Genomic DNA, 20,968 nt, shown 5'->3' with positions numbered 1-20,968 from the left:
TTTACTTTTTATAAAATAATAGTATCTGAACAGTCAGTCCACCAAAAATGATAGTTTATCTATAGATAGGCCTGGTTGACAGAGACAGCCCATCTTCCTGTATATCTAACAATGAGGTCATGATTCCTTACCCAGTCTCTGTTCACCTGGTAGTTTTGGGTGTTTCTGCCCACCTTTGTGAGTTCCAGCACCTAATGTTGCATTCTCAGTAATATAAAATAATCACAAGGTCCAACAAGGTGGAGTGGGAACCCATCATAATGGCAACAGCTGCTGTGCAGACACAGGATCATACTGTTAATGTCCCTGGGACATGTAAATAATCTGTAGGTGGTTTAAACCTCCGGCATCTACGACAGAAGTAGGCAGCAGTTTTGATGAACTGATCCTTTAGAACAGTGGTTCTCAACCTCAGTCCTCAAGTACCCCCCAACAGGCCATGTTTACAGGTTTTCCTTTATCTTGCACATGGGCTTTAAATCAGAGTCAATGGCCTGGTATTTTGGACAGCTATTTTATCTAAGAGAAATTCCCAAAACATGGCCTGTTGGGGGTACTTCTTGAGAACTAAGGTTGAGAACCACTGCTTTAGAACAATGTTTCTCAACTGCAGTCCTCAAGAACCTTCAACAGATCATGTTTTCAGGATTTCCCTCAGATGAAACAGCTGTGGAACTGATCAAAGTGAAAAATAATGGAAAGCCTTAAAATATGACCTATTGGAGTTACTTGAGGACTGGAGTTGAGAAACATTGCTTTAGAACACACTGTGCCAACTCAGCATCTACAAAATTGTCTAACCTTTAACGCTAGCACAATGAAGATAGGATATAAAAAGTATTAGGCCCCTTTCACACATGCGGACTCTATGTCCGTATTTCATCCATCCATTTGCGGATGAAATACGGACATACATGCATCCCTATGGGATAGCAGGTGTCTGCGGATGAACATCCGCAGACACTCTATATCGTCCGTCTCCGCAATGGTCCGATTCTGCAGACGGAGGAAAATCCTATTTTTCTATCCGTCTGCAGAGCGGATCGGATGAACACTGACAGATGGTCCGTGTTCATCGGATCCCCCATAGAGGAGAGCGGAGATCTGACAGGGACCGCCCTGTCATCCGCCAGCTCAGCGGAGATAAACGGAGCGATCCCTGCTGAGCAAACGGATCATCACGGGCGGATCATTATGGATCCGTCCCATGTGAAAGGGGCCTTACTGGTCTCTTTTTGTGAATATTAATGATGGGTTCTCTGACTAAATATTTTGAAAAAGGTGTCCCTCTAAACACCAGATGTGTATTTTGTTGCAGTCAACTGAAAGTATAAGTTCCGTGACATTGCATACCCTGGCTGGTTCCAACAACGTGCAATAATGTGTTAACTTTTACTTATTATGTATGCCAAAGGAAGAAAAAGCACAGCGACAGATCGGTAACTGTTTTACTTTTAATAAAATGTAACCTAATCAAATTTGAAGATGCACTGACTAATCAAATGGTGTAAGCAACTATAAAGTCACATGCATGTGACGCTCTAGATTTCTCAGTTTGCTGAATAAGTATATTTTCCAGTGAAACTCTGTGCCTATAAAGTCAAATTAGTGTAAAGCAAAGTTGAAAGGCCTCTAGGTAATAGATCTATAAAAGTAGAGTGTTTCATACATAAACACACGGTTCAGTTTATATTTGGAAAGTGATGCTGAAAAGAGAGACACTGACTTTATTACAGTTCAAGAAGCTCAGGAGAATGTAATTGAAGAATACCTACAGTCTTTGCTTTACAGAGCAGTGACATCCTTATGTAACCTCGGTCATGACGTATGAGGTAGAAAACGTAGAATGGAGAAGAGATAAATAGATAAAAACAAGGTATCCAGTACAAAACTGTTTTATGAAAACACCAGGAAAAGTCTGGATTATTGGTGTTCCACGTCTGGTTTACATCCTGTAAAAATAAAACAAAGCTGTAAGAATCAAAAATCATTACATGATAAGGTTGATGACACACAGGCAATTTTCTCGCAGTGATTACCCTCCATTTTGTTACAGCAAATTGTCGCTGAGAAAATCATAATGATTTTTCATAGAATCACTATCAGTGAAATTTTTAACGTTTCTTACTACGGTCAGGCTGGGTTCACATATATGCAAATTGCATGCACTTTTAACCGCATCCAATTCACATGCGACTGTGACCAGCTTTTAATGGAGCTAGTTCACTCATGTGCAGGGCAGCCACGGTGTGGTTTTGAAAAGATTCCTGTGTGTTTTTGGGTCCGGTCTAGGTTTGAATTCAGATAAAAATTTGCACCTGAACCAGTGAACAGAAAGGCTCCGGACTACAAATCCAGCCTCACTCATTAATTGTGATTCATCAGTGCTTCAGCTCAGGTGCAAAATGGCCAGTGATGATCGCTCTTAATGCTTTTATAAGAAATAAATATGTTGCAGCAATCGCTATGCTTAGCTACAAATTGCTGAAGGAGAGTGATTTGTAGCTGAGCACAATTCAATGCTGTGGCAAATTAGAAGCAACTCTAGTGATTAAATCGCTAGCTACAAGTTGCTGTTAATTGCTGACATTGGTGATTTGCAGCAGGGATATATCTCTGAGAAAAAAAATTGCCCATGTGTTGTCAGCTCAAAAATCATAATAATGAAACAATACTCCCTATAATAATTTTCAAAAAAATGTTGCATGTGAGATTTATCAACTACTCATGTTTGAAAGCTAAATAAAACCGTAAAATGGAAAAAATAAATAAATATATATATATATATATATATATATATATATATATATATATATATATATATATATATATATATATATAAAAACACAATTTAAATACAGTCCTAGAAGCTGAGTCCCAGAAATAAAAGCAATCCAAAATAAAAGGGACACCATAATTCTCACAATTCTAAATAATTGTAGTTCCTTATACTAACTGAGTAATCTCTATTTTCAGCACTATAAAAATGTAAAGCTTGTAGATAATTGATTTGTTTTTTTGATTGAGAAGTTTAGACAGATGAAGCTGGGGTGAACCTGTACGGTTATAACAAATGGAGCTGACATTGCTGTGTAAGTGTAGACAAGCTACTAAGCTCTCAACAGAAATATTTTATATGCAAAGCATCTTACTTGTCATAAGGGCTAATAAAAAGTGATTGTGAAGGCAACATTTTATTTGAATCAAAATAATAAACATGTTGTACACTACTTACCTGCTCTGTGTAATGGTATACAGGGCTGGTGCAAGGATTTATGACACCCTAGGCGAAAACTCATTTCGCCGACCCCCTGGCTACACCCCTTACCCCAACCCCTTTTCCCTGCCCATGTATACCCCACCTTTTTAACCACATTCAGACCGGACCATTTTGCTGGTCAATGACCAGAGGTCTTTTTACAATTTGGCACTGCGCTGCTTTAACTGGTAATTGCGCGGTCATGCAATGTTGTACCCAAACAAAATTTGCGTCCTTTTCTTCCCACAAATAGAGCTTTCTTTTGATGGTATTTGATTGCCTCTGCGATTTTTAGTTTTTGCGATATAAACGTAAAAAGACCGCAAATTTTGAAAAAAAATCATATTTTCTAATTTTGTTATTAGAAAAATCCAATAAACTCAATTTTAGTCATACATTTAGGCCAAAATGTATTCAGCCACATGTCTTTGGTAAAAAAAAAGTCAATAACTGTATATTTATTGGTTTGCGCAAAAGTTGTCACATCTACAAACTAAGGTACGTTTTCTGGAATTTACGCAGCTTTTAGTTTACGACTGCCTATCTCATTTCTTGAGGTGCTAAAATGGCAGGGCAGTACAAACTCCCCCAAATGACCCCATTTTGGAAAGTAGACCCCCTAAGGAAATTGATAAGTGGCATGTTGAGCCCATTGAATATTTTATTTTTTTGCCTCAAGCGATTGAATAATGACAAAAAGTTGTCACTAAATGATATATTGCTCACACATGCTATGGGCATATGTGAAATGACACCCCAAAATAAATTCTGCTGCTTCTCCTGAGTACGGGGATACCACATATGTGGGACTTTTTGGGAGCCTAGCCGCGTACGGGGCCCCGAAAACCAAGCACCGCCTTCAGGCTTTCTAAGGGCGTTACAGTTTTGAAGGCCATAAAATGCCAAGATGGCACAAACCCCCCCCCCCCAAATGACCCCATTTTGGAAAGTAGACACCCCTAAATTTAGGGGTACACTAGTGAGACTAGGTAATAAATGGCGGGTGCCCTGAAACTATAAAAAAATAACTAACCAACCAGCGTCACCTGTAACAGTTATATGGTGATCACTGGTGAAAGGGTTAACTAGGGGGCAATCAGGGGCTTTATGCGGTAGTATATGGGGGTCCCTGGCGCTATAAAAAGCTGCGGCGAACCTAAATACCTACCTGCCTAACTAGCGTCACCTGTGACACTAATACAGCGATCAGAAAAACGATCGCTTATTAGGCTGGGTTCACACTGGAGCGATGCGGGAACGCCACGAATCCGCGGCGGGTTCCCGCATCGCATGCCTCCCGGCGGCAGTTCACACTGCCCTATGCGAACTGCTGGGAGTGTCAGTGAAATGTTAATGACACCCCCAGATCAGTTCGCATATCGCAGTGCGATCTGCAAACTCGGATCGCATGGTGTGAACACCCATGCGATCCGATTCTGCTGCGGACCAAAAAAAGGGTCCCGTGCGAATTTGCGGCGGGTGCGGCGGGTGCGGCGAATGGCTGAACTCGAATCGCACAGAGATCGGATGTGATTTGCACTGCGGTGCGAATCACATCCGTTCTCATAAACCGCTGCAATGTGAACCCAGCCTTAGTGACACTGGCGACGGGGGGTGATCACAGGGTTAAACCTTTATTGGGGGGGTTAGGGGGGTACATTAGAACTAAAGGGGGCTAACCCTAACTGCCCTAACAGTTATTACAGTCACAAATGACACCAATGCAAAAAAAAAAAATGCAATTGGTGTCACTGTGACTGGGGGGGGCAGGGGTAATTGGGGGGTGATCGGGGGGTAAAGGGGGGGTGTGAGTGTGCCTGGCATGTTCTACTGTGAAGTGTCGTGTTGGTGCAACTCACCGATCCTCTCTCCTCGGTGCCGGAACGAAAAATACCGACACGGAGGAGAGATTACATCACTTCCTCTCCTGTGTTTACATTACAGGAGAGGAAGTGATGCAATGCTTCACTCCCATTCGTCAGGAGCGATCGCGAGGGGGTGGCCATGAATGAATGGCCGCCCCCTCATCCCGGATCGCTCCTGCACGGATACCGACCGCCGCTGGCACCGGGGGGGGGCCCGATTGGGCCCCCCACCCGTGGGAAGGCAGGGACGTACAGGTACGCCCATATGCCTGCCCGTGCCATTCTGTCGACGTACATCGTCGTGCGGCGGTCGGCAAGTGATTAATGAAGTGCCCATCAAATGCAGCCTTACCAGCACCCATCAAATGAGGCCTACCAACGCCCATCACTACAGCCTACCAGTGCCCATCAATGAATTTTTGCTTGCTTCCATTCATTCGGGAGTTGGGACACCGACATAGTGGTCCACCACTGCTGCGCCTCTGACACTATGTGTGAATGGAGCAACGGCTGCTTGTTTGCTGCACAGAGAAGAGAGTAGGAACACCAGTGGCCGGGCGCCCTAGGCAGCAATGTGCCCTAGGCGGCTGCCTAGTTTGCCTAGTGCACTGGCCCTGATGGTATAGCACAGAGCGGCCCCTTATCTCCTCTTCTAGGGTCTCCTGCCACTGCTCTCCACTCCTCCTTTTTGTGTGTTTTTGTGTGTGTCTCCATAGCAAGCTGTTGCTATGGGGACATATGTGTGGACGTGCTCCCTATCTTGACTGTGTGACCTCCATCCAGAACTTTGTAATCGGTGGACACTCCCACATTAAATGAAAAAACGTTCAATCAGCCATGCTACATCGAGAACATATTACAGAGGGTAGTCTATGTAGTCTATAAAGTAAACAAGGTGTGAAGTAGGACCCGTACAATAATTTGGTTTGGATCACTTTGTCTTGAGAAGAGATGAGAGAAGGGACATGGAGAGGAAGCACTTCTTGCCAGATATCCTCTGTCAGCTCCATTAGCTTTCAGTGATGTAAAATCTATTGGTCGTGGAGTGGAGAAGAGATTTGTAGTATGTAGAAAGAGTTTGGTGTGAGAAGTCAATAAGCGCTGGAGTGGGGAAGGTTGGATATCTATGTCAGGAAGACCAAACTGTGTCGCAGCAATGTAACGTATCTGCAGATATCGGAAATAGGCTGTGAGGGAGACATAAGTCTATGAAATTCTGCGAAGGATCTAAACATGTTGTCTAAAAATAGGTGTGAGACTATTTGCACCCCCGTTTAAACCAAAATTCTCCATCCGTTCTACGGAAAAATTCTTGTAGATATGGATTGCCCCAAAGGATGAATGATGTCAAGGTGATATATAGCTATATCAAGGTGTTAGAAAGTCTCACCAGCCTCTTGGAGAGAAGTAGTAGAAAGAGAACTGGAAGAGACTTTTTCCCCACTGTTAACAACAACCAAGTGGAGGGTTCCAATCGAGAAGTAGAGAAACTCATTAAAAAAAGAGATGTTCTTAATGCACCCTATTGAACACCACTCCGCAACACTTGGACCAATCCCCTATGGTTATAAATATTATGGTAATGATATACCTTCAAGCAGCCACTTCAAATTAAATAAACATGTAAAGACCATATTAAAAAGTTCCAAATAAACATCCTTTTTTAAAATATTGTAGCAGCACTTTCTGTCTACATCAAAGTGCCAAAACAGGTTCTCATATAAAGTCAATAAATGAGAAAAAATACAGTAGTAGGGGAGATATATATAAAGGTCTTTGCTGTGATCTGTATAAAGCTTACACCAAAACTTCACCACGTGCAGCAAAACTCCCCTATGGGGATAAACTCACCAGAAAACCAGCAAAATGATGCCTTTAGGTATAACAAGCTTCTCCACTGCTCCACTTTGACCATCCACTAGATGCCACTGTCATTTATCGAGGGCTCCAGTATAAACGTGTGAAGGAAATGGATAACCACATAGTATAGTCCTGTTTCACACATTTATTAACTTGAACCCCCCCCCCCCCCCCCAGTACAAGTTAAGCATACCAAATAATTAAAATTAGAAGCGTAAAATAAAGTGCACTGTGCCTTTTGATGGTTCCGGTCATTGGAAAGAATCAGAGCTTCCTGGTTGTTCAGCGGGTGGAACGCAATCCTGAGGCACATAAGAGGGAGAGATAATCAAATGTATCAAAGGGGTCAGCCTCATTTGGAACCATATAATGTTCCTGTATATAATCGTTTTCAACCATTGCAGAAACAGGATGGATATGAATCTTATCCTTTTTTAGGGAGAGGGAGGAGAGGTCAACGGAGGGGTCGGGGTTTCCCACCACGCAGGGGAAAGCCTCCAAATTACCACCAATCTCAAATTCAGCACATGAATGGGGACTATCGCTGGAGAGATCAACTGCAACGAAGGGAAAAAGAGTAAAAACAGCATCAACATCAGAGTGGGGGAAAATACCGTGGCTGCAGGGCAGGCTTCAAGACCCAACAAAAGAAGAAGAAAATCAGATTAGGCAACATCTTTAATCTGACACAAACCAAATTAACTCAAAGAATTGAAAATCTTAAATTTGGGTCTAAAATGTGGTATGAAAAAGCCTAATAAATGTAATATCTTCATTGACCTTCATAAATACATAAGGAAGCTAAACATAAAAAAAAAAAAACACTTTCTTGGAAGTAATCCTCGAATCGCTACCCCAGTGAGTTATGAAAATAGAGTGGTGAATAGCGGTCTGAAAAACAAATCTCTATTTAACCCTCTGAATAATCCGAACCATCAAATAGAGGTTTTCAAGGGTCTGGTTCTACAGGATTTAGAAGCTCTTAAACCGAAAGAGGAGATTAATATAAGACATATAAATGAGGGTATTGAAATGGTGGAAAAATTGCAAAAAAATTATAATACGACCAGGGGATAAAGGAGGAGGAGTGTCGATACTCTCCAAGGACTTTTACCATGGTCAGATTACAGACATGTTATCAGTTAAAATAACCTTCAAAAGACTGGAGAAGGACCCCACTCAACCATATAGAGACCAATTGGAAAGGTCGATTGATATGGTATCCAAAACGGGGGTTTTAACGAATAAAAGAGAAGAAATGCTTGCTACCTTCTAGCAGCCAGGTACCAACATTGTATACTTTACCCAAGATCCACAAGGATCCAATAAATCCAACAGCAAGACCAATAGTTAATAGTATTGATTCCGTTTCCTCTAGACTTGGCCAATATTTAGATAAATTCCTGCAAAAAAGCATGGGGAACACTCTGTCTTATTTACGGAATACTAAGAGCTTTTTAAATTACTTACAAGATGTTGATCTAAAGGGTAAAGAACAAGTTCTTCTGGTTACTGTTAATGTTTCATCACTATATTAAATAATCCAGCATGATGATGCCCTACTGGCATTAAACTGGGCCCTGAGCCAGAGAGATGATCTTCCACATCACCAAAAAGTATTTCTTAGAAATGTATTGGACTTCTGTCTAAACCATAATTAGTTTTGGTACAATGGCACCTTCTATTCACAGCAAAGAGGAGTAGCGATGGGTGCAAAATTTGCACCCAGCATAGCCAACTTATTTATGGCTGAGTGGGAAGACAAGGTCATATTCAGTAAACAACCATCTGAGCTTATCTTCTACAAATGCTTCATTGACGATCTCTTCTTCATTTGGGCCGGTACTGTGAAGGACTTGGAAGAATTCATACAGGGATTAAACACTAATGACCATAATAGTAGGTTAACCTCTGAATGGCATGAAGAGTAGATCAATTGTCTTGATGTAAACATTTATAGAAAAAATGATAACCTGGAAACAAAGGTTTATTTCAAGAAAACAGACAGGAACAGTTATTTGCCTATATCAAGTGGTCACCACTAGTGATGGACGAACTTCCGACGGGACGTTTCGCGAAAGCGAAATGCGAACGGACCCAAACGTTCGCGAAACCGAACGTTCGCCGCGGGCCCCATTGACTTCAATGGGAGGCGAACTTTGCAAACCTTCATGTCGAATTTGCGGCCACGTGGTAATTATTAGGGGGTAAAACGTAGTCCCACCATCTGGACAATGACATAATACATGTATGAGGTGAATTTGGGATCGATAACTACAAGCATTTTTATTTTATTTGGGAAATTGTTCTAACAATTCAGGACTATGGAGCTAATGAAGGCAATGGAGGAGAGGGAAGGTCAGGGACCAGGGTAGGCAAAGAAGAGGGTGCAGGAGATGATCACCAGCAGCGTGACATACCGGAATGACACATGCACCGTGATAGAGGCATCTGACAGCAGCACCGTAATACAGAGCACTGACAGCAGCACCGTGACATACAGCGCTGACAGCAGCACCGTGACATACAGCGCTGACAGCAGCACCGTGACATACAGCGCTGACAGCAGCACCGTGACATACAGCGCTGACAGCAGCACCGTGACATACAGCGCTGACAGCAGCACCGTGACATACAGCGCTGACAGCAGCACCGTGACATACAGCGCTGACAGCAGCACCGTGACATACAGCGCTGACAGCAGCACCGTGACATACAGCGCTGACAGCAGCACCGTGACATACAGCACTGACAGCAGCACCGTAAGCAGCCCCAGGAGGAAGTCAGCACAGCACAGGGATGGTGTGATCCCCTCATAATAAGAACCCCCAGGAGGAAGTCAGCACAGCACAGGGATAGTGTGATCCCTTCATAATAAGAACCCCCAGGAGGAAGTCAGCACAGCACAGGGATATCATAAGCAGCCCCAGTAGAAATATGACACCGCTCAACCTCTTCAAAGAGGAGGGTAGGGGCATATAGTACGGTGTGCTTTTTTGGGTCAAGGAAGTGAGCCAAATGAATTAAGAAGGTCTGTGTGCTTGATTAAAAAAATAGTTTATAGACATATACATGGTCTACTGGTCACATGTGTTGAATTCCTCCGAGATCCATGCCTCATTCATTTTTAGAAATGTGAGGTAGTTAACACTGTGGTGAGCTAGGCGAGTACGCTTATCGGTCACAATCCCCCCTGCTGCGCTGAACGTCCTTTCGGACAGGACACTGGATGAGGGGCAAGCCAACAGTTCGATTGCAAATTGGGCAAGCTCTGGCCAGAGGTCAAGCCTGCCCACCCAGTAGTCTAGGGGTTCATCACTCCTCAGAGCGTCCACATCGGCCGTTAACCCAATGTAGTCGGACACCTGACGGTCTAGGCGTTCCCTGATGCTGGATCCGGATGACACCTGTCGATGGGTCGGCTGAAAGAATGACCTCATATCCGAAGTCACCAACACATCTTCAAACCGGCCTCTTCTTGCAGGCGCTGTTGGATTGGTACCCGCAAATCCTTCTCTGGGAGTGGGAATTGCTCCTCTGCCAGCGCACGCAAAAGCAGAATGCAGCATTTCTCGAAGCAAGGCCTGGAAGTGCTGCATTCTGACAGCCCTCTGCGACGGCGGTAACATTTCCGCCATTTTGTGTTTGTACCGGGGGTCTAAGTACGTTGCCACCCAGTACTGGTCCTTGACCCTCATGCTTTTTATACGGGGGTCCCTATTAAAACACTGGAGCATGAAGGCCCCCATTTGCACTAAAGTGGAAGCGGTGTGGTGGCCTGGCTCCTGCTCATCATCCAGGATAATGTCGTCCTCTTCATTCTCCTCTCCCCATCCTCGCACAACAGGGATCCCAGAAAGGTTTAAAGCATGCTCTTCTTGCTCCTGCTCATCCGCCCCGGCACCATCCTCCTCTGACTCCTCATCAGACTCCTGTTGTTGACTTGTCTCAGATAGAGTAGCCCCCCCTGGGAATTCATCCAGCATTGCGACTTCCTCATCTTCCCGCTCCTGCTCCTCCACAGCCTGATCAATGACACGACGCAATGCACGCTCCAGAAAGAAGGCATAAGGTACCATGTCACTGATGGCGCCATGGCTGCGACTGACCAGTTTGGTGATCTCCTCAAATGGCCGCAGAAGTCTGCATGTGTCGCGCATGAGCAGCCACTGGCGCGGTGAAAAAAAACCCAGCTCCCCAGAACCGTTTCTTTCGCAGAGTTCATACAGGTAGACGTTAACTGCACGTTTCTGCTGGAGCAGCCTATCAAGCATATAGAAGGTTGAGTTCCATCGCGTCGGGCAATCGCAAATAAGACGTCTGACCGGCAGATGGTGTCGCCGCTGAATGTCAGCAAGGCGAGCCATGGCCGTGTAAGATCTTCTGAAATGGGCCGAGATTTTCCTTGCCTGACGCAAGATGTCCTGGACCCCAGGGTATTTGACAAGGAATCGCTGCACGACCAAGTTTAAGACGTGTGCCATGCACGGCACGTGCGTGATTTTGCCCTGTTTCAATGCGCTAAGCAGATTGGCACCGTTGTCACACACCACTTTACCAACTGTCAAATTGAGCGGTGTTAGCCACTCATCTGCCTGTGAACGCAAAGCTGAAAGGAGTGCCGGGCCAGTGTGGCTCTTTGCTTCCAGGCACAACAGACGCAGCACGGCATGGCAACGTCTCACCTGGCATGTGGAATAGGTTCTGGGGAGCTTGGGCGGTGCAGTGGAAGAGACGCTAGCAGCGGAAAAGGAGGAGGCAGCTGAGGAGGAGAGGGAGGAGGATGGAGTAGGAGGAGGAGAAGAAGAGTCAGGCCTGCATGCAATCCGTGGCGGTAAAACCAAATCTACACGGGTGCCACGGGTTACATGCTTGACGGCCGTCAGAAGGTTCACCCAGTGGGCAGTAAAACTGATATACCTTCCCTGCCCGTGTTTGCTAGACCACGTGTCTGTGGTCAGATGTATCTTGGCACCGACACTGTGTGCCAGAGATACATTCACTTGCCGCTGAACATGGCCATATAGCTCTGGGATGCCCTTCTCTGAGAAATACTTCCTTCCTGGGACCTTCCATTGTGGTGTTCCAATGGCCACAAATTTGCGAAAGGCCTCCGAGTCCACCAGTTTATATGGCAGTAGTTGGCGGGCTATGAGTTCTGACAAGCCAGCCGCCAACCGTTGGGCAAGAGGGTTATCCGGCGTCATCATTTTTTTACGCTCAAACATTAGGCCCACGGAAGCCTGCCTTTTTGCAGAAAAATGTGAGCTTGGCGTGATGGAAGGTGGAGTGGAGGACAATTGTGAGGAGAGAGGAGAAGGAGAAGTAGAAGACGAGGCTGGACGGTGAGAGCCTGCAGTGTGGCTTTGTGTGTTCCGTTGCTCCCACTGGGCTCGGTGATGGCTGCTCATGTGCCTTCTTAAGGCGGTCGTCCCTAGGTGAGTATTGGGCTTACCGCGACTAACGCGTTGACTGCAAAGATTGCAGATGGCAACGCTATTGTCAGCAGCGGACACGTTAAAAAAAGCCCACACTGCGGAGCCATGTGCCGGTGTCCTGGGAGCGCCAGATGTGACCGTACATGGTCGATGACTCGCTCCTGATACATTTGCAGTCTGCTTTGTCCCTGCTGTGCAATGTAAGTCATTGCTGCTTCTCCTCCCTATCTGCTGGTCCATATCTCCCTCTGAACTCCCCTCCTCTTCCTCTCTTGTGGGCACCCACGTGACATCACTAGACACGTCATCATCAACGTCACCTTCCCCACCGCTATAAGTAGAGATCTCGGAGTAGGCAGCAACACCGGGGACCAACCTCCTCCTTGGGCTGATCTGGGTACTGGCGTCAGACTGCTGAGTAGCGCTTGTTGCTACCTCCTCTTCCTGATCCAATACCAAGAGTGGCTGCGCATCAGAAATGTCCTCTTGATATGGATCGGAAAATAATTCCAGTGACTCAAGCGGAAGGTATGTGGTGGTGGTGGTGGTGGTCGTGTTGTTAGTGGTAGTGTCTTTGGGGGTGCACATAGCAGAGAGTGAAGAAGAGGGTGCAGATCGAGAGGATGAGGAGGGTGCAGAAGAGTAAGGCTGAGCGAGCCACTCAACCAAGTCTGGTGCATCCTTTAAAGTAATTGAACGCACCTTCTGCAACTTCCCACTTTGGCTCAAGCCTGTTGCTCCTGCCCTACCCCTACCACCCCTGCGGAAGGGCCTGCCTCTTCCTCTGCCTGTCATTTTTTAAATGACCCTGTGACAAAACTCTTAGTCCCTATACCGATGAAGGACTGCTGCAGTATAGGGCAGCGGTCAGCAGTGGTGCACGTCAACCCTATCTATTGTGGACCGATAGCGGTCCTTACAGAACAGCAGACTGTACCGCACTCAAGCCTATGTACCGTAGCACCCTATACCAAGTTACCAGTCCTTATAAGAACTTTTGTGGACCAAGCAGGTTGTGTATTAGTGTTTAGCAGACTGTACGTCAGTCCCTATACCGCTGAAGGACTGCTGCAGTATAGGGCAGCGGTCAGCAGTGGTGCACGTCAACCCTATCTATTGTGGACCGATAGCGGTCCTTACAGAACAGCAGACTGTACCGCACTCAAGCCTATGTACCGTAGCACCCTATACCAAGTTACCAGTCCTTATAAGAACTTTTGTGGACCAAGCAGGTTGTGTATTAGTGTTTAGCAGACTGTACGTCAGTCCCTATACCGCTGAAGGACTGCTGCAGTATAGGGCAGCGGTCAGCAGTGGTGCACGTCAACCCTATCTATTGTGGACCGATAGCGGTCCTTACAGAACAGCAGACTGTACCGCACTCAAGCCTATGTACCGTAGCACCCTATACCAAGTTACCAGTCCTTATAAGAACTTTTGTGGAACAAGCAGGTTGTGTGTTAGTGATTAGCAGACTGTACGTCAGTCCCTATACCGCTGAAGGACTGCTGCAGTATAGGTGAGCGGTCAGCAGTGGTGCACGTCAACCCTATCTATTGTGGACCGATAGCGGTCCTTACAGAACAGCAGACTGTACCGCACTCAAGCCTATGTACCGTAGCACCCTATACCAAGTTACCAGTCCTTATAAGAACTTTTGTGGACCAAGCAGGTTGTGTATTAGTGTTTAGCAGACTGTACGTCAGTCCCTATACCGCTGAAGGACTGCTGCAGTATAGGGCAGCGGTCAGCAGTGGTGCACGTCAACCCTATCTATTGTGGACCGATAGCGGTCCTTACAGAACAGCAGACTGTACCGCACTCAAGCCTATGTACCGTAGCACCCTATACCAAGTTACCAGTCCTTATAAGAACTTTTGTGGACCAAGCAGGTTGTGTATTAGTGTTTAGCAGACTGTACGTCAGTCCCTATACCGCTGAAGGACTGCTGCAGTATAGGGCAGCGGTCAGCAGTGGTGCACGTCAACCCTATCTATTGTGGACCGATAGCGGTCCTTACAGAACAGCAGACTGTACCGCACTCAAGCCTATGTACCGTAGCACCCTATACCAAGTTACCAGTCCTTATAAGAACTTTTGTGGAACAAGCAGGTTGTGTGTTAGTGATTAGCAGACTGTACGTCAGTCCCTATACCGCTGAAGGACTGCTGCAGTATAGGTGAGCGGTCAGCAGTGGTGCACGTCAACCCTATCTATTGTGGACCGATAGCGGTCCTTACAGAACAGCAGACTGTACCGCACTCAAGCCTATGTACCGTAGCACCCTATACCAAGTTACCAGTCCTTATAAGAACTTTTGTGGACCAAGCAGGTTGTGTATTAGTGTTTAGCAGACTGTACGTCAGTCCCTATACCGCTGAAGGACTGCTGCAGTATAGGTGAGCGGTCAGCAGTGGTGCACGTCAACCCTATCTATTGTGGACCGATAGCGGTCCTTACAGAACAGCAGACTGTACCGCACTCAAGCCTATGTACCGTAGCACCCTATACCAAGTTACCAGTCCTTATAAGAACTTTTGTGGACCAAGCAGGTTGTGTATTAGTGTTTAGCAGACTGTACGTCAGTCCCTATACCGCTGAAGGACTGCTGCAGTATAGGGCAGCGGTCAGCAGTGGTGCACGTCAACCCTATCTATTGTGGACCGATAGCGGTCCTTACAGAACAGCAGACTGTACCGCACTCAAGCCTATGTACCGTAGCACCCTATACCAAGTTACCAGTCCTTATAAGAACTTTTGTGGAACAAGTGAGTTGTGAATGTTTAGCAGACTGCAGCAGAAGGGCAGCAGTCAAGTATAATATCCTTTCTATATTTGGAAGAAAGAATATTATACATGTACAAGCCTATTACTGTACCACTGATACCAGTCCTGAAAAGAACCTTTGTGGAACTAATAATAACAGCAAGTCTTTAAAATTACCCTCACTGCCTGACAACACTGCTTCCTTCCTGTCCCTATACAAATTGGCAAAAAAAGAGAACGATTAGTGGTTACTGGAACAGCTCTTTTGTGGACCTTGATAGTAACAGCTAATGATGATGATGATGATGATGATGATGAAAGACTAATCTGGCTGTCCCTGTAGCATACACCGTCCTTTCCCTTTCTCTAAACTAACAAAAGACACTCAGGCTGCTGCAAGAATCAGCAGCACAGCAAACCTATCAACACCTAACACCTATACCAGTCCTGAAAAGAACTTTTGTGTACCAAATAGCTAGTGGTTTATCTCTCCCTACTCCACACAGGAACCTGTCCCTATCGTAACAGAAGAAAGAATGTAAAATGGCCACCGGATCGGGTGTATTTATAGGTTAGGGGGAATGTACAAGTGTCCATGTGCTGTCATGTCTCAATTGGCTGTCCTGTATCACATGATAAACGTGTCACCAAAGGTTAAAGTTCTTGTATACATTAAACACGTAAGTCCGCCGCGGCGAACGACGGAAAAAGGCGTTCGAACGTGCGGACCGCGAATGTCGGAAATTCGCCGCGAAACGACCGCCGGGCGAAACGTTCGTCCATCACTAGTCACCACCCACAGTGGTTGAAAAATATACCCAAAGGACAAATTATGAGGATCCGGAGGAATTGTTCTGAATACAAGAATTATGTTACACAGGCTAATACATTGGCTGGAAGGTTTGCGGCCAGAGGCTATGATCCCAGCGTTTTGGAGAAAGTGATTAAAGTAGGTGACATCCCGGTATATTTTGATTTTATATTTATTCCATTTCCTTCACATGTTATACTGGAGCCCTCGATAAAAGGGATCTCATTGTCAGGATATTTACAGTCAGTGAGGAGGAGATCTCCGGTTTTGGCAGTGTGCATCTGGAGGCCTGAGGGTGTCCTCCCATTGGACCGCATCCTTTGGATCTGTAAAAAAGTATCCCTTGCCCTGATAAATGATCCGCAGCTGTGCAGGATAGCGCATGCTGTAAGGCAATTAGAGATCCCTCAACCTTCTTTTGATGGCCAGGAAGGTATTTTTGTGTAGCCACTGAAAAATCCGAAAAATGGTGATTCCAGTACCATTAAAGGATATACGGGCTTTTTCTTATTCAGCCCTGAGAACCGCCTTCCTGTCCCTGAAGTGTAGCAATTTAATAAGCATGGCAGGTGGCGGAGCCCCAGAGGGCAGCGGATGCAGAGGATCTCTATGCGCTCGCTCAATGGCGAACAATAGAGAGAAGGTGGAGTTGCCAAAGATAGATGCCAGCCATCACTCCATGAAGACCTCAGGGGCCCTGCCCTCTGAACCCTCCAGGAACCCCAGGAAAAGCAGATTATTACACCTCAAGCGATGCTCCATGTATGTTAGCTTATCAGTAGTGTAATCCTGAGCTTGATGTAGCTCCCTGACAGAGACCTTTAAGGGACTTTCCTCGTCCCCCAACTCTCCTATGCGTTGTTCAGCATTGGTCACTCTGTGACAGAGATTGTGTACATCATGTTTCAGGAAGGACATGTCTGTTTTAATGGAGTCCATTTTTGGGGTGAGGGAAGCATAGCTGTGCCGAATAGCGTCCATAATATGTGCCAGGGTGGGCTCTGGAGGGCCTATGTCTGCATTCACAGTGCTAGGGGAACCAGGACCAGTGTCCTCATGGGGGGAGAACAGAAAATGGTCTTCAGGGCTAGAAGCGGGGGGGGGGCTGTGTTGTGACTCCCCCTTCCCTAGAATCTGTTGCACCTATAAGGAACAAGAGGATGGCTGTGCCCCTGTCCATGAGGCTGGCCGGTGCCATTTTACTGCTGCATGCATGGTGGTATTGACGGTGTGAAACCCGGTGCATCCTCCATGGCAGGGCCGTATTTGGCCATTGCCGGATGGGCTCTGGGGTCCCAAGTAGCTGAGGAGGCTTGAAGGACCCTGAATTTGTGCGGTGCAGATGGAGCTCAGGCAATCCGTATCCTCAGATCCCATAGATGGCCATGCCCAGATATGGAGTGTAAGGCTGTCGGAGGCCTTTGAGTGTAGCCCCCTAGTCTGGGGGGGTGAACTCAGGCCTGGGCTTGGGTGCGGAAGTGACCCCTCTTCATGATATACAGAGAAATCCTGACCAGGAGGCATGGAAGCAAGGAGAGGACAGCGGGAGAAGGTGAGTGTTACAGTCAGAAGACTGAGAGGCATGCCTGAAGGGATTGGGTGCAAGCAGTCTGGGATGGATGTAGAGTCAGTTTGGGAGGACTGTGGAGAAGTAGCCAGGAGGGCTAGTAAAGCAGAAGCTGCAGCCAAATGGGCTGGCAGTGCCTGAAGAGGTGGTACTGGGGCCAATAGCCACAGGAATAGGACAGCTAAGCACTAAAGACCTCTTTTTCTGCTACACTACCAAAGAGGACCACGGTCCCTGCCTGTAAAGGACATTTGCTCTGGATCTGACTGAGTCTGGATCAATTTGTCAGTTCCAGCTGGTCCTGGGAGATGTAGTACTACAAGCAAGATTATGCTGGAGGTAAAAGAAGAGAATTGTATATATACCGGATGTATATAGCTGTATCCCTGAAGAATTCCTTGTTGATCAAGTGGGAATCCCATAATAACCCTATTCCCATCCTAGTCCAATCCCCCTAATAAATAATAAAAAAAAAGCTGCAAGGACTGAATCCTGTCTACAGAGCGTGTTGAAAATTTGTATGCCTGGCTGTGCAGGGTGCTACATTACCATATAGTATAATACATTATTAGGTGCTTCCATTAGTTTTTTTTTTTTTTATGAATTAAAGTGTATTTTTTACATAAAATTGCGTTATAAAGACTGTTGCGCAAATATAGTGTGACATAAAATATTGTAACAACCGCCATTTTATTCTCTAGGGTCTTTGCTGAAAAAAATATATATAATTTTTGGAGGTTCTAAGTAATTTTCTAGCAAAAAATAACTACACAACAAGTATCAGAAAAAGGCTTTAAAGTGGACCTTCAGTCATTTTTTCATCTTTCCCTCTATTAAATATTCTGCCCTTGTTGTTTTAACTTTAGATAGTAAAACATTTTTTTTCTGCCAGTAAATACCTTATACAGCCCACTTTCTGTTTCTTGTCTGGTAAAAAGCCTAGGCTTATGACATCATGCAAATCATCTTGTGCGAGGGGGGATGAGTCATAAGAGGGCCAATGAAAGCGGCAGAGATGGAGGTGTGTCTGTGTCAATCCAGGAAGTGAACAGGCAGCAGCTTTGGTTTGTAGGGGGTGCTGTACCTTAACCACTCACGGACCGCCCGCCGTCGTTATATGGCGGGACTTTGAAGAGGGATATCATTGTTATGGCAGCAGCTAGCTACCATAACCCCAGTATTCTCTTCTTCAGTGGGTGGTCCGCTTTCAGATAAGATTGGTCACTGCAGCGGATTCGCCGCACTTCACTTTTATCGGCGGTGGGAAAGGGCCCCCCTCCCTCCGCGCTCCGGTGCTTTACATTTTTGTGTAAATATGAGTTCTGTGGACTTTTTGAGCCCAGGTCTCATATTTAAGAGGTCCTGTCATGCTTTTTTTCTATTACAAGGGATGTTTACATTCCTTGTAATAGGAATAAAAGTGTCACCATTATTTTCTTTTTTTAAAAGAACAGGGTAAAAATAAAAAATAAAAAGGTAAAATAAATAAATAAATAAATACATTTTAAACGTGCCCCGTCTTGCAGAGCTCGCGTGCAGAAGCGAACACATACGTGACCAGCGCCCGCATATGAAAACGGTGTTCAAACCACACATGAGGTATCACTGCAATCGGTAGAGTGAGAGCAATACTTCTAGCCCTAGACCTCCCCTGTAACTCAAAACATGCAACCTGTAGATTTTTTTAAACGTCGCCTATGGAGATTTTTAATAAAGGTAGTTTGTACCCCCCCCCCCCCCCCCAAAAAAAATTGGGACTTTAAATTGGCAAAGACACTGAAAATGTATTAAATATCAACATTTATTGTACAAGCTACAATCTATTCTATTATTTATTATACAATCTACAATCCATTGCATTATCTTGCAATATATTGTATGATACATATATAGAGTAACTATCACTCCCTTATCCAGTAGTACTTTCATCCAGGATAAATTCTAGAGGTACCCAGCAAGTTTCAGGTTTTAGATTCCTTTCATCAGGGGTAATTATATAAGAGGATTTATATTCAAAAATGGGATGAGTGGCATCATATTCAAGCAAGGGTGGTAATATTGCAGCAAGAGAAACTGATGGCGCTGTCAGAGGATGGCCCCTGAAAAGGTTTAGATTAAACCCGGATGGTTCAATTATGGGTCCACTCCGCTGGGAAGATATATAGTCCTAAACCCCCTGGATAGTGATTTAAGGTGGGTATAGATATCAGACTTATAGTCATGATCAAAGGATCTCGCAGTATCAATAGGTTCAGGATTCAAGTCAAAATCCTCTATCAGTAGTATGGCTGCAATATGAGATCCACTGTCGTATGTTTCAGGGGGTCCATGAAACACACCATCCGTACTGAGAAGGTTTGAAAGAGGCTCGGCCCTTACGTGGTTAAAGTTAAAGTTTTTTGGCTTAGTGCAGAGAATGCATTAAGGTAAAAAAATAAACCTTTAGCCTTTACTGCATAGACAACCATGAAAACACTGTCAAAAGTTATAATTCTTCTTATTCACAGACTGGGACTTGGAAGAGAAACAGCGATTTATATCTTCAGGGAGTTCTGTGGTCACAGAATACACATTCATTTTATAACATCAGCATTGTAATAGCAATACAAACAATAGTTATATTTAAGAATCCAATATAAACCTACAGTACTTGAAAAACCATGTCCTGAGTGCTGCCTGTCTGCAGGCAGCATCTATGGTCACAATGCAAAATCAAATATTCATGTACACATTGTATTTTAACCACTTCAATACCGGGCACTTAAACACCTTCCTGCCCAGACCAATTTTGAGCTTTCAGCGCTGTCGCACTTTGAATGACAATTGCGCGGTCATGCTACACTGTACCCAAATGAAATTTTTATCATTTTTTTCCCACAAATAGAGCTTTCTTTTGGTGGTATTTGATCACCTCTACGGTTTTAATTTTTTGCGCTACAAATAAAAAAATACCGAAAATTTTGAAAAAAAATGTTTTTTTTTGTTTCAGTTTCAAAACTTTGTAAATAAGTACGTTTTCTCCTTCACTGATGGGCACTGATGGGGCTACACTGATGGGCACTGATAAGGCGGCACTGATGGGCACCAATGTGGCACCAATGAAGTGGCACTGATAGGCGGCACTGATGGGCGGCACGGATGGGCGGCACTGATGGGCGGCACTGATGGGCGGCACTGATGGGCGGCACGGATGGGCGGCACTGATGGGCGGCACGGATGGGCGACACGGATGGGCGACACGGACGGACACTGATAGGTGGCACAAATTGGCACCGATAGCTGGCACGGATGGGCAGCACGGATGGGCGGCACGGATAGGCGGCACAGGTGGGCACTCATAGGCGGCACAGGTGGGCACTCATAGGCGGCACAGGTGGGCACTCATAGGCGGCATCGGTGTTA

At 45.4% G+C, this 20,968-nt stretch overlaps 1 protein-coding gene across 1 annotated transcript in view; it reads right to left on the bottom strand.

Moving 5' to 3' along the window:
* LOC143924555 (multidrug resistance-associated protein 1-like) overlaps positions 1-20,968 on the bottom strand; it is a 435,651-nt gene that overhangs the window by 374,918 nt on the left and 39,765 nt on the right. The window contains exon 3 of the mRNA XM_077448932.1: positions 1,776-1,952. Within this exon, the coding sequence (XP_077305058.1) occupies positions 1,776-1,952 (177 nt within the window). The remainder of the gene's footprint in view (positions 1-1,775; positions 1,953-20,968) is intronic.

The sequence above is a fragment of the Lithobates pipiens genome, unplaced genomic scaffold (genome assembly GCF_037356315.1).
Source record: "Lithobates pipiens isolate NorthernLeopardFrog02 unplaced genomic scaffold, aLitPip1_a1.2 Scaffold_22, whole genome shotgun sequence".
Lineage (NCBI taxonomy): Eukaryota > Metazoa > Chordata > Amphibia > Anura > Ranidae > Lithobates > Lithobates pipiens.
Note: the sequence above shows the minus strand (reverse complement) of the source record. Positions and strands in the feature narration are given on the sequence as shown.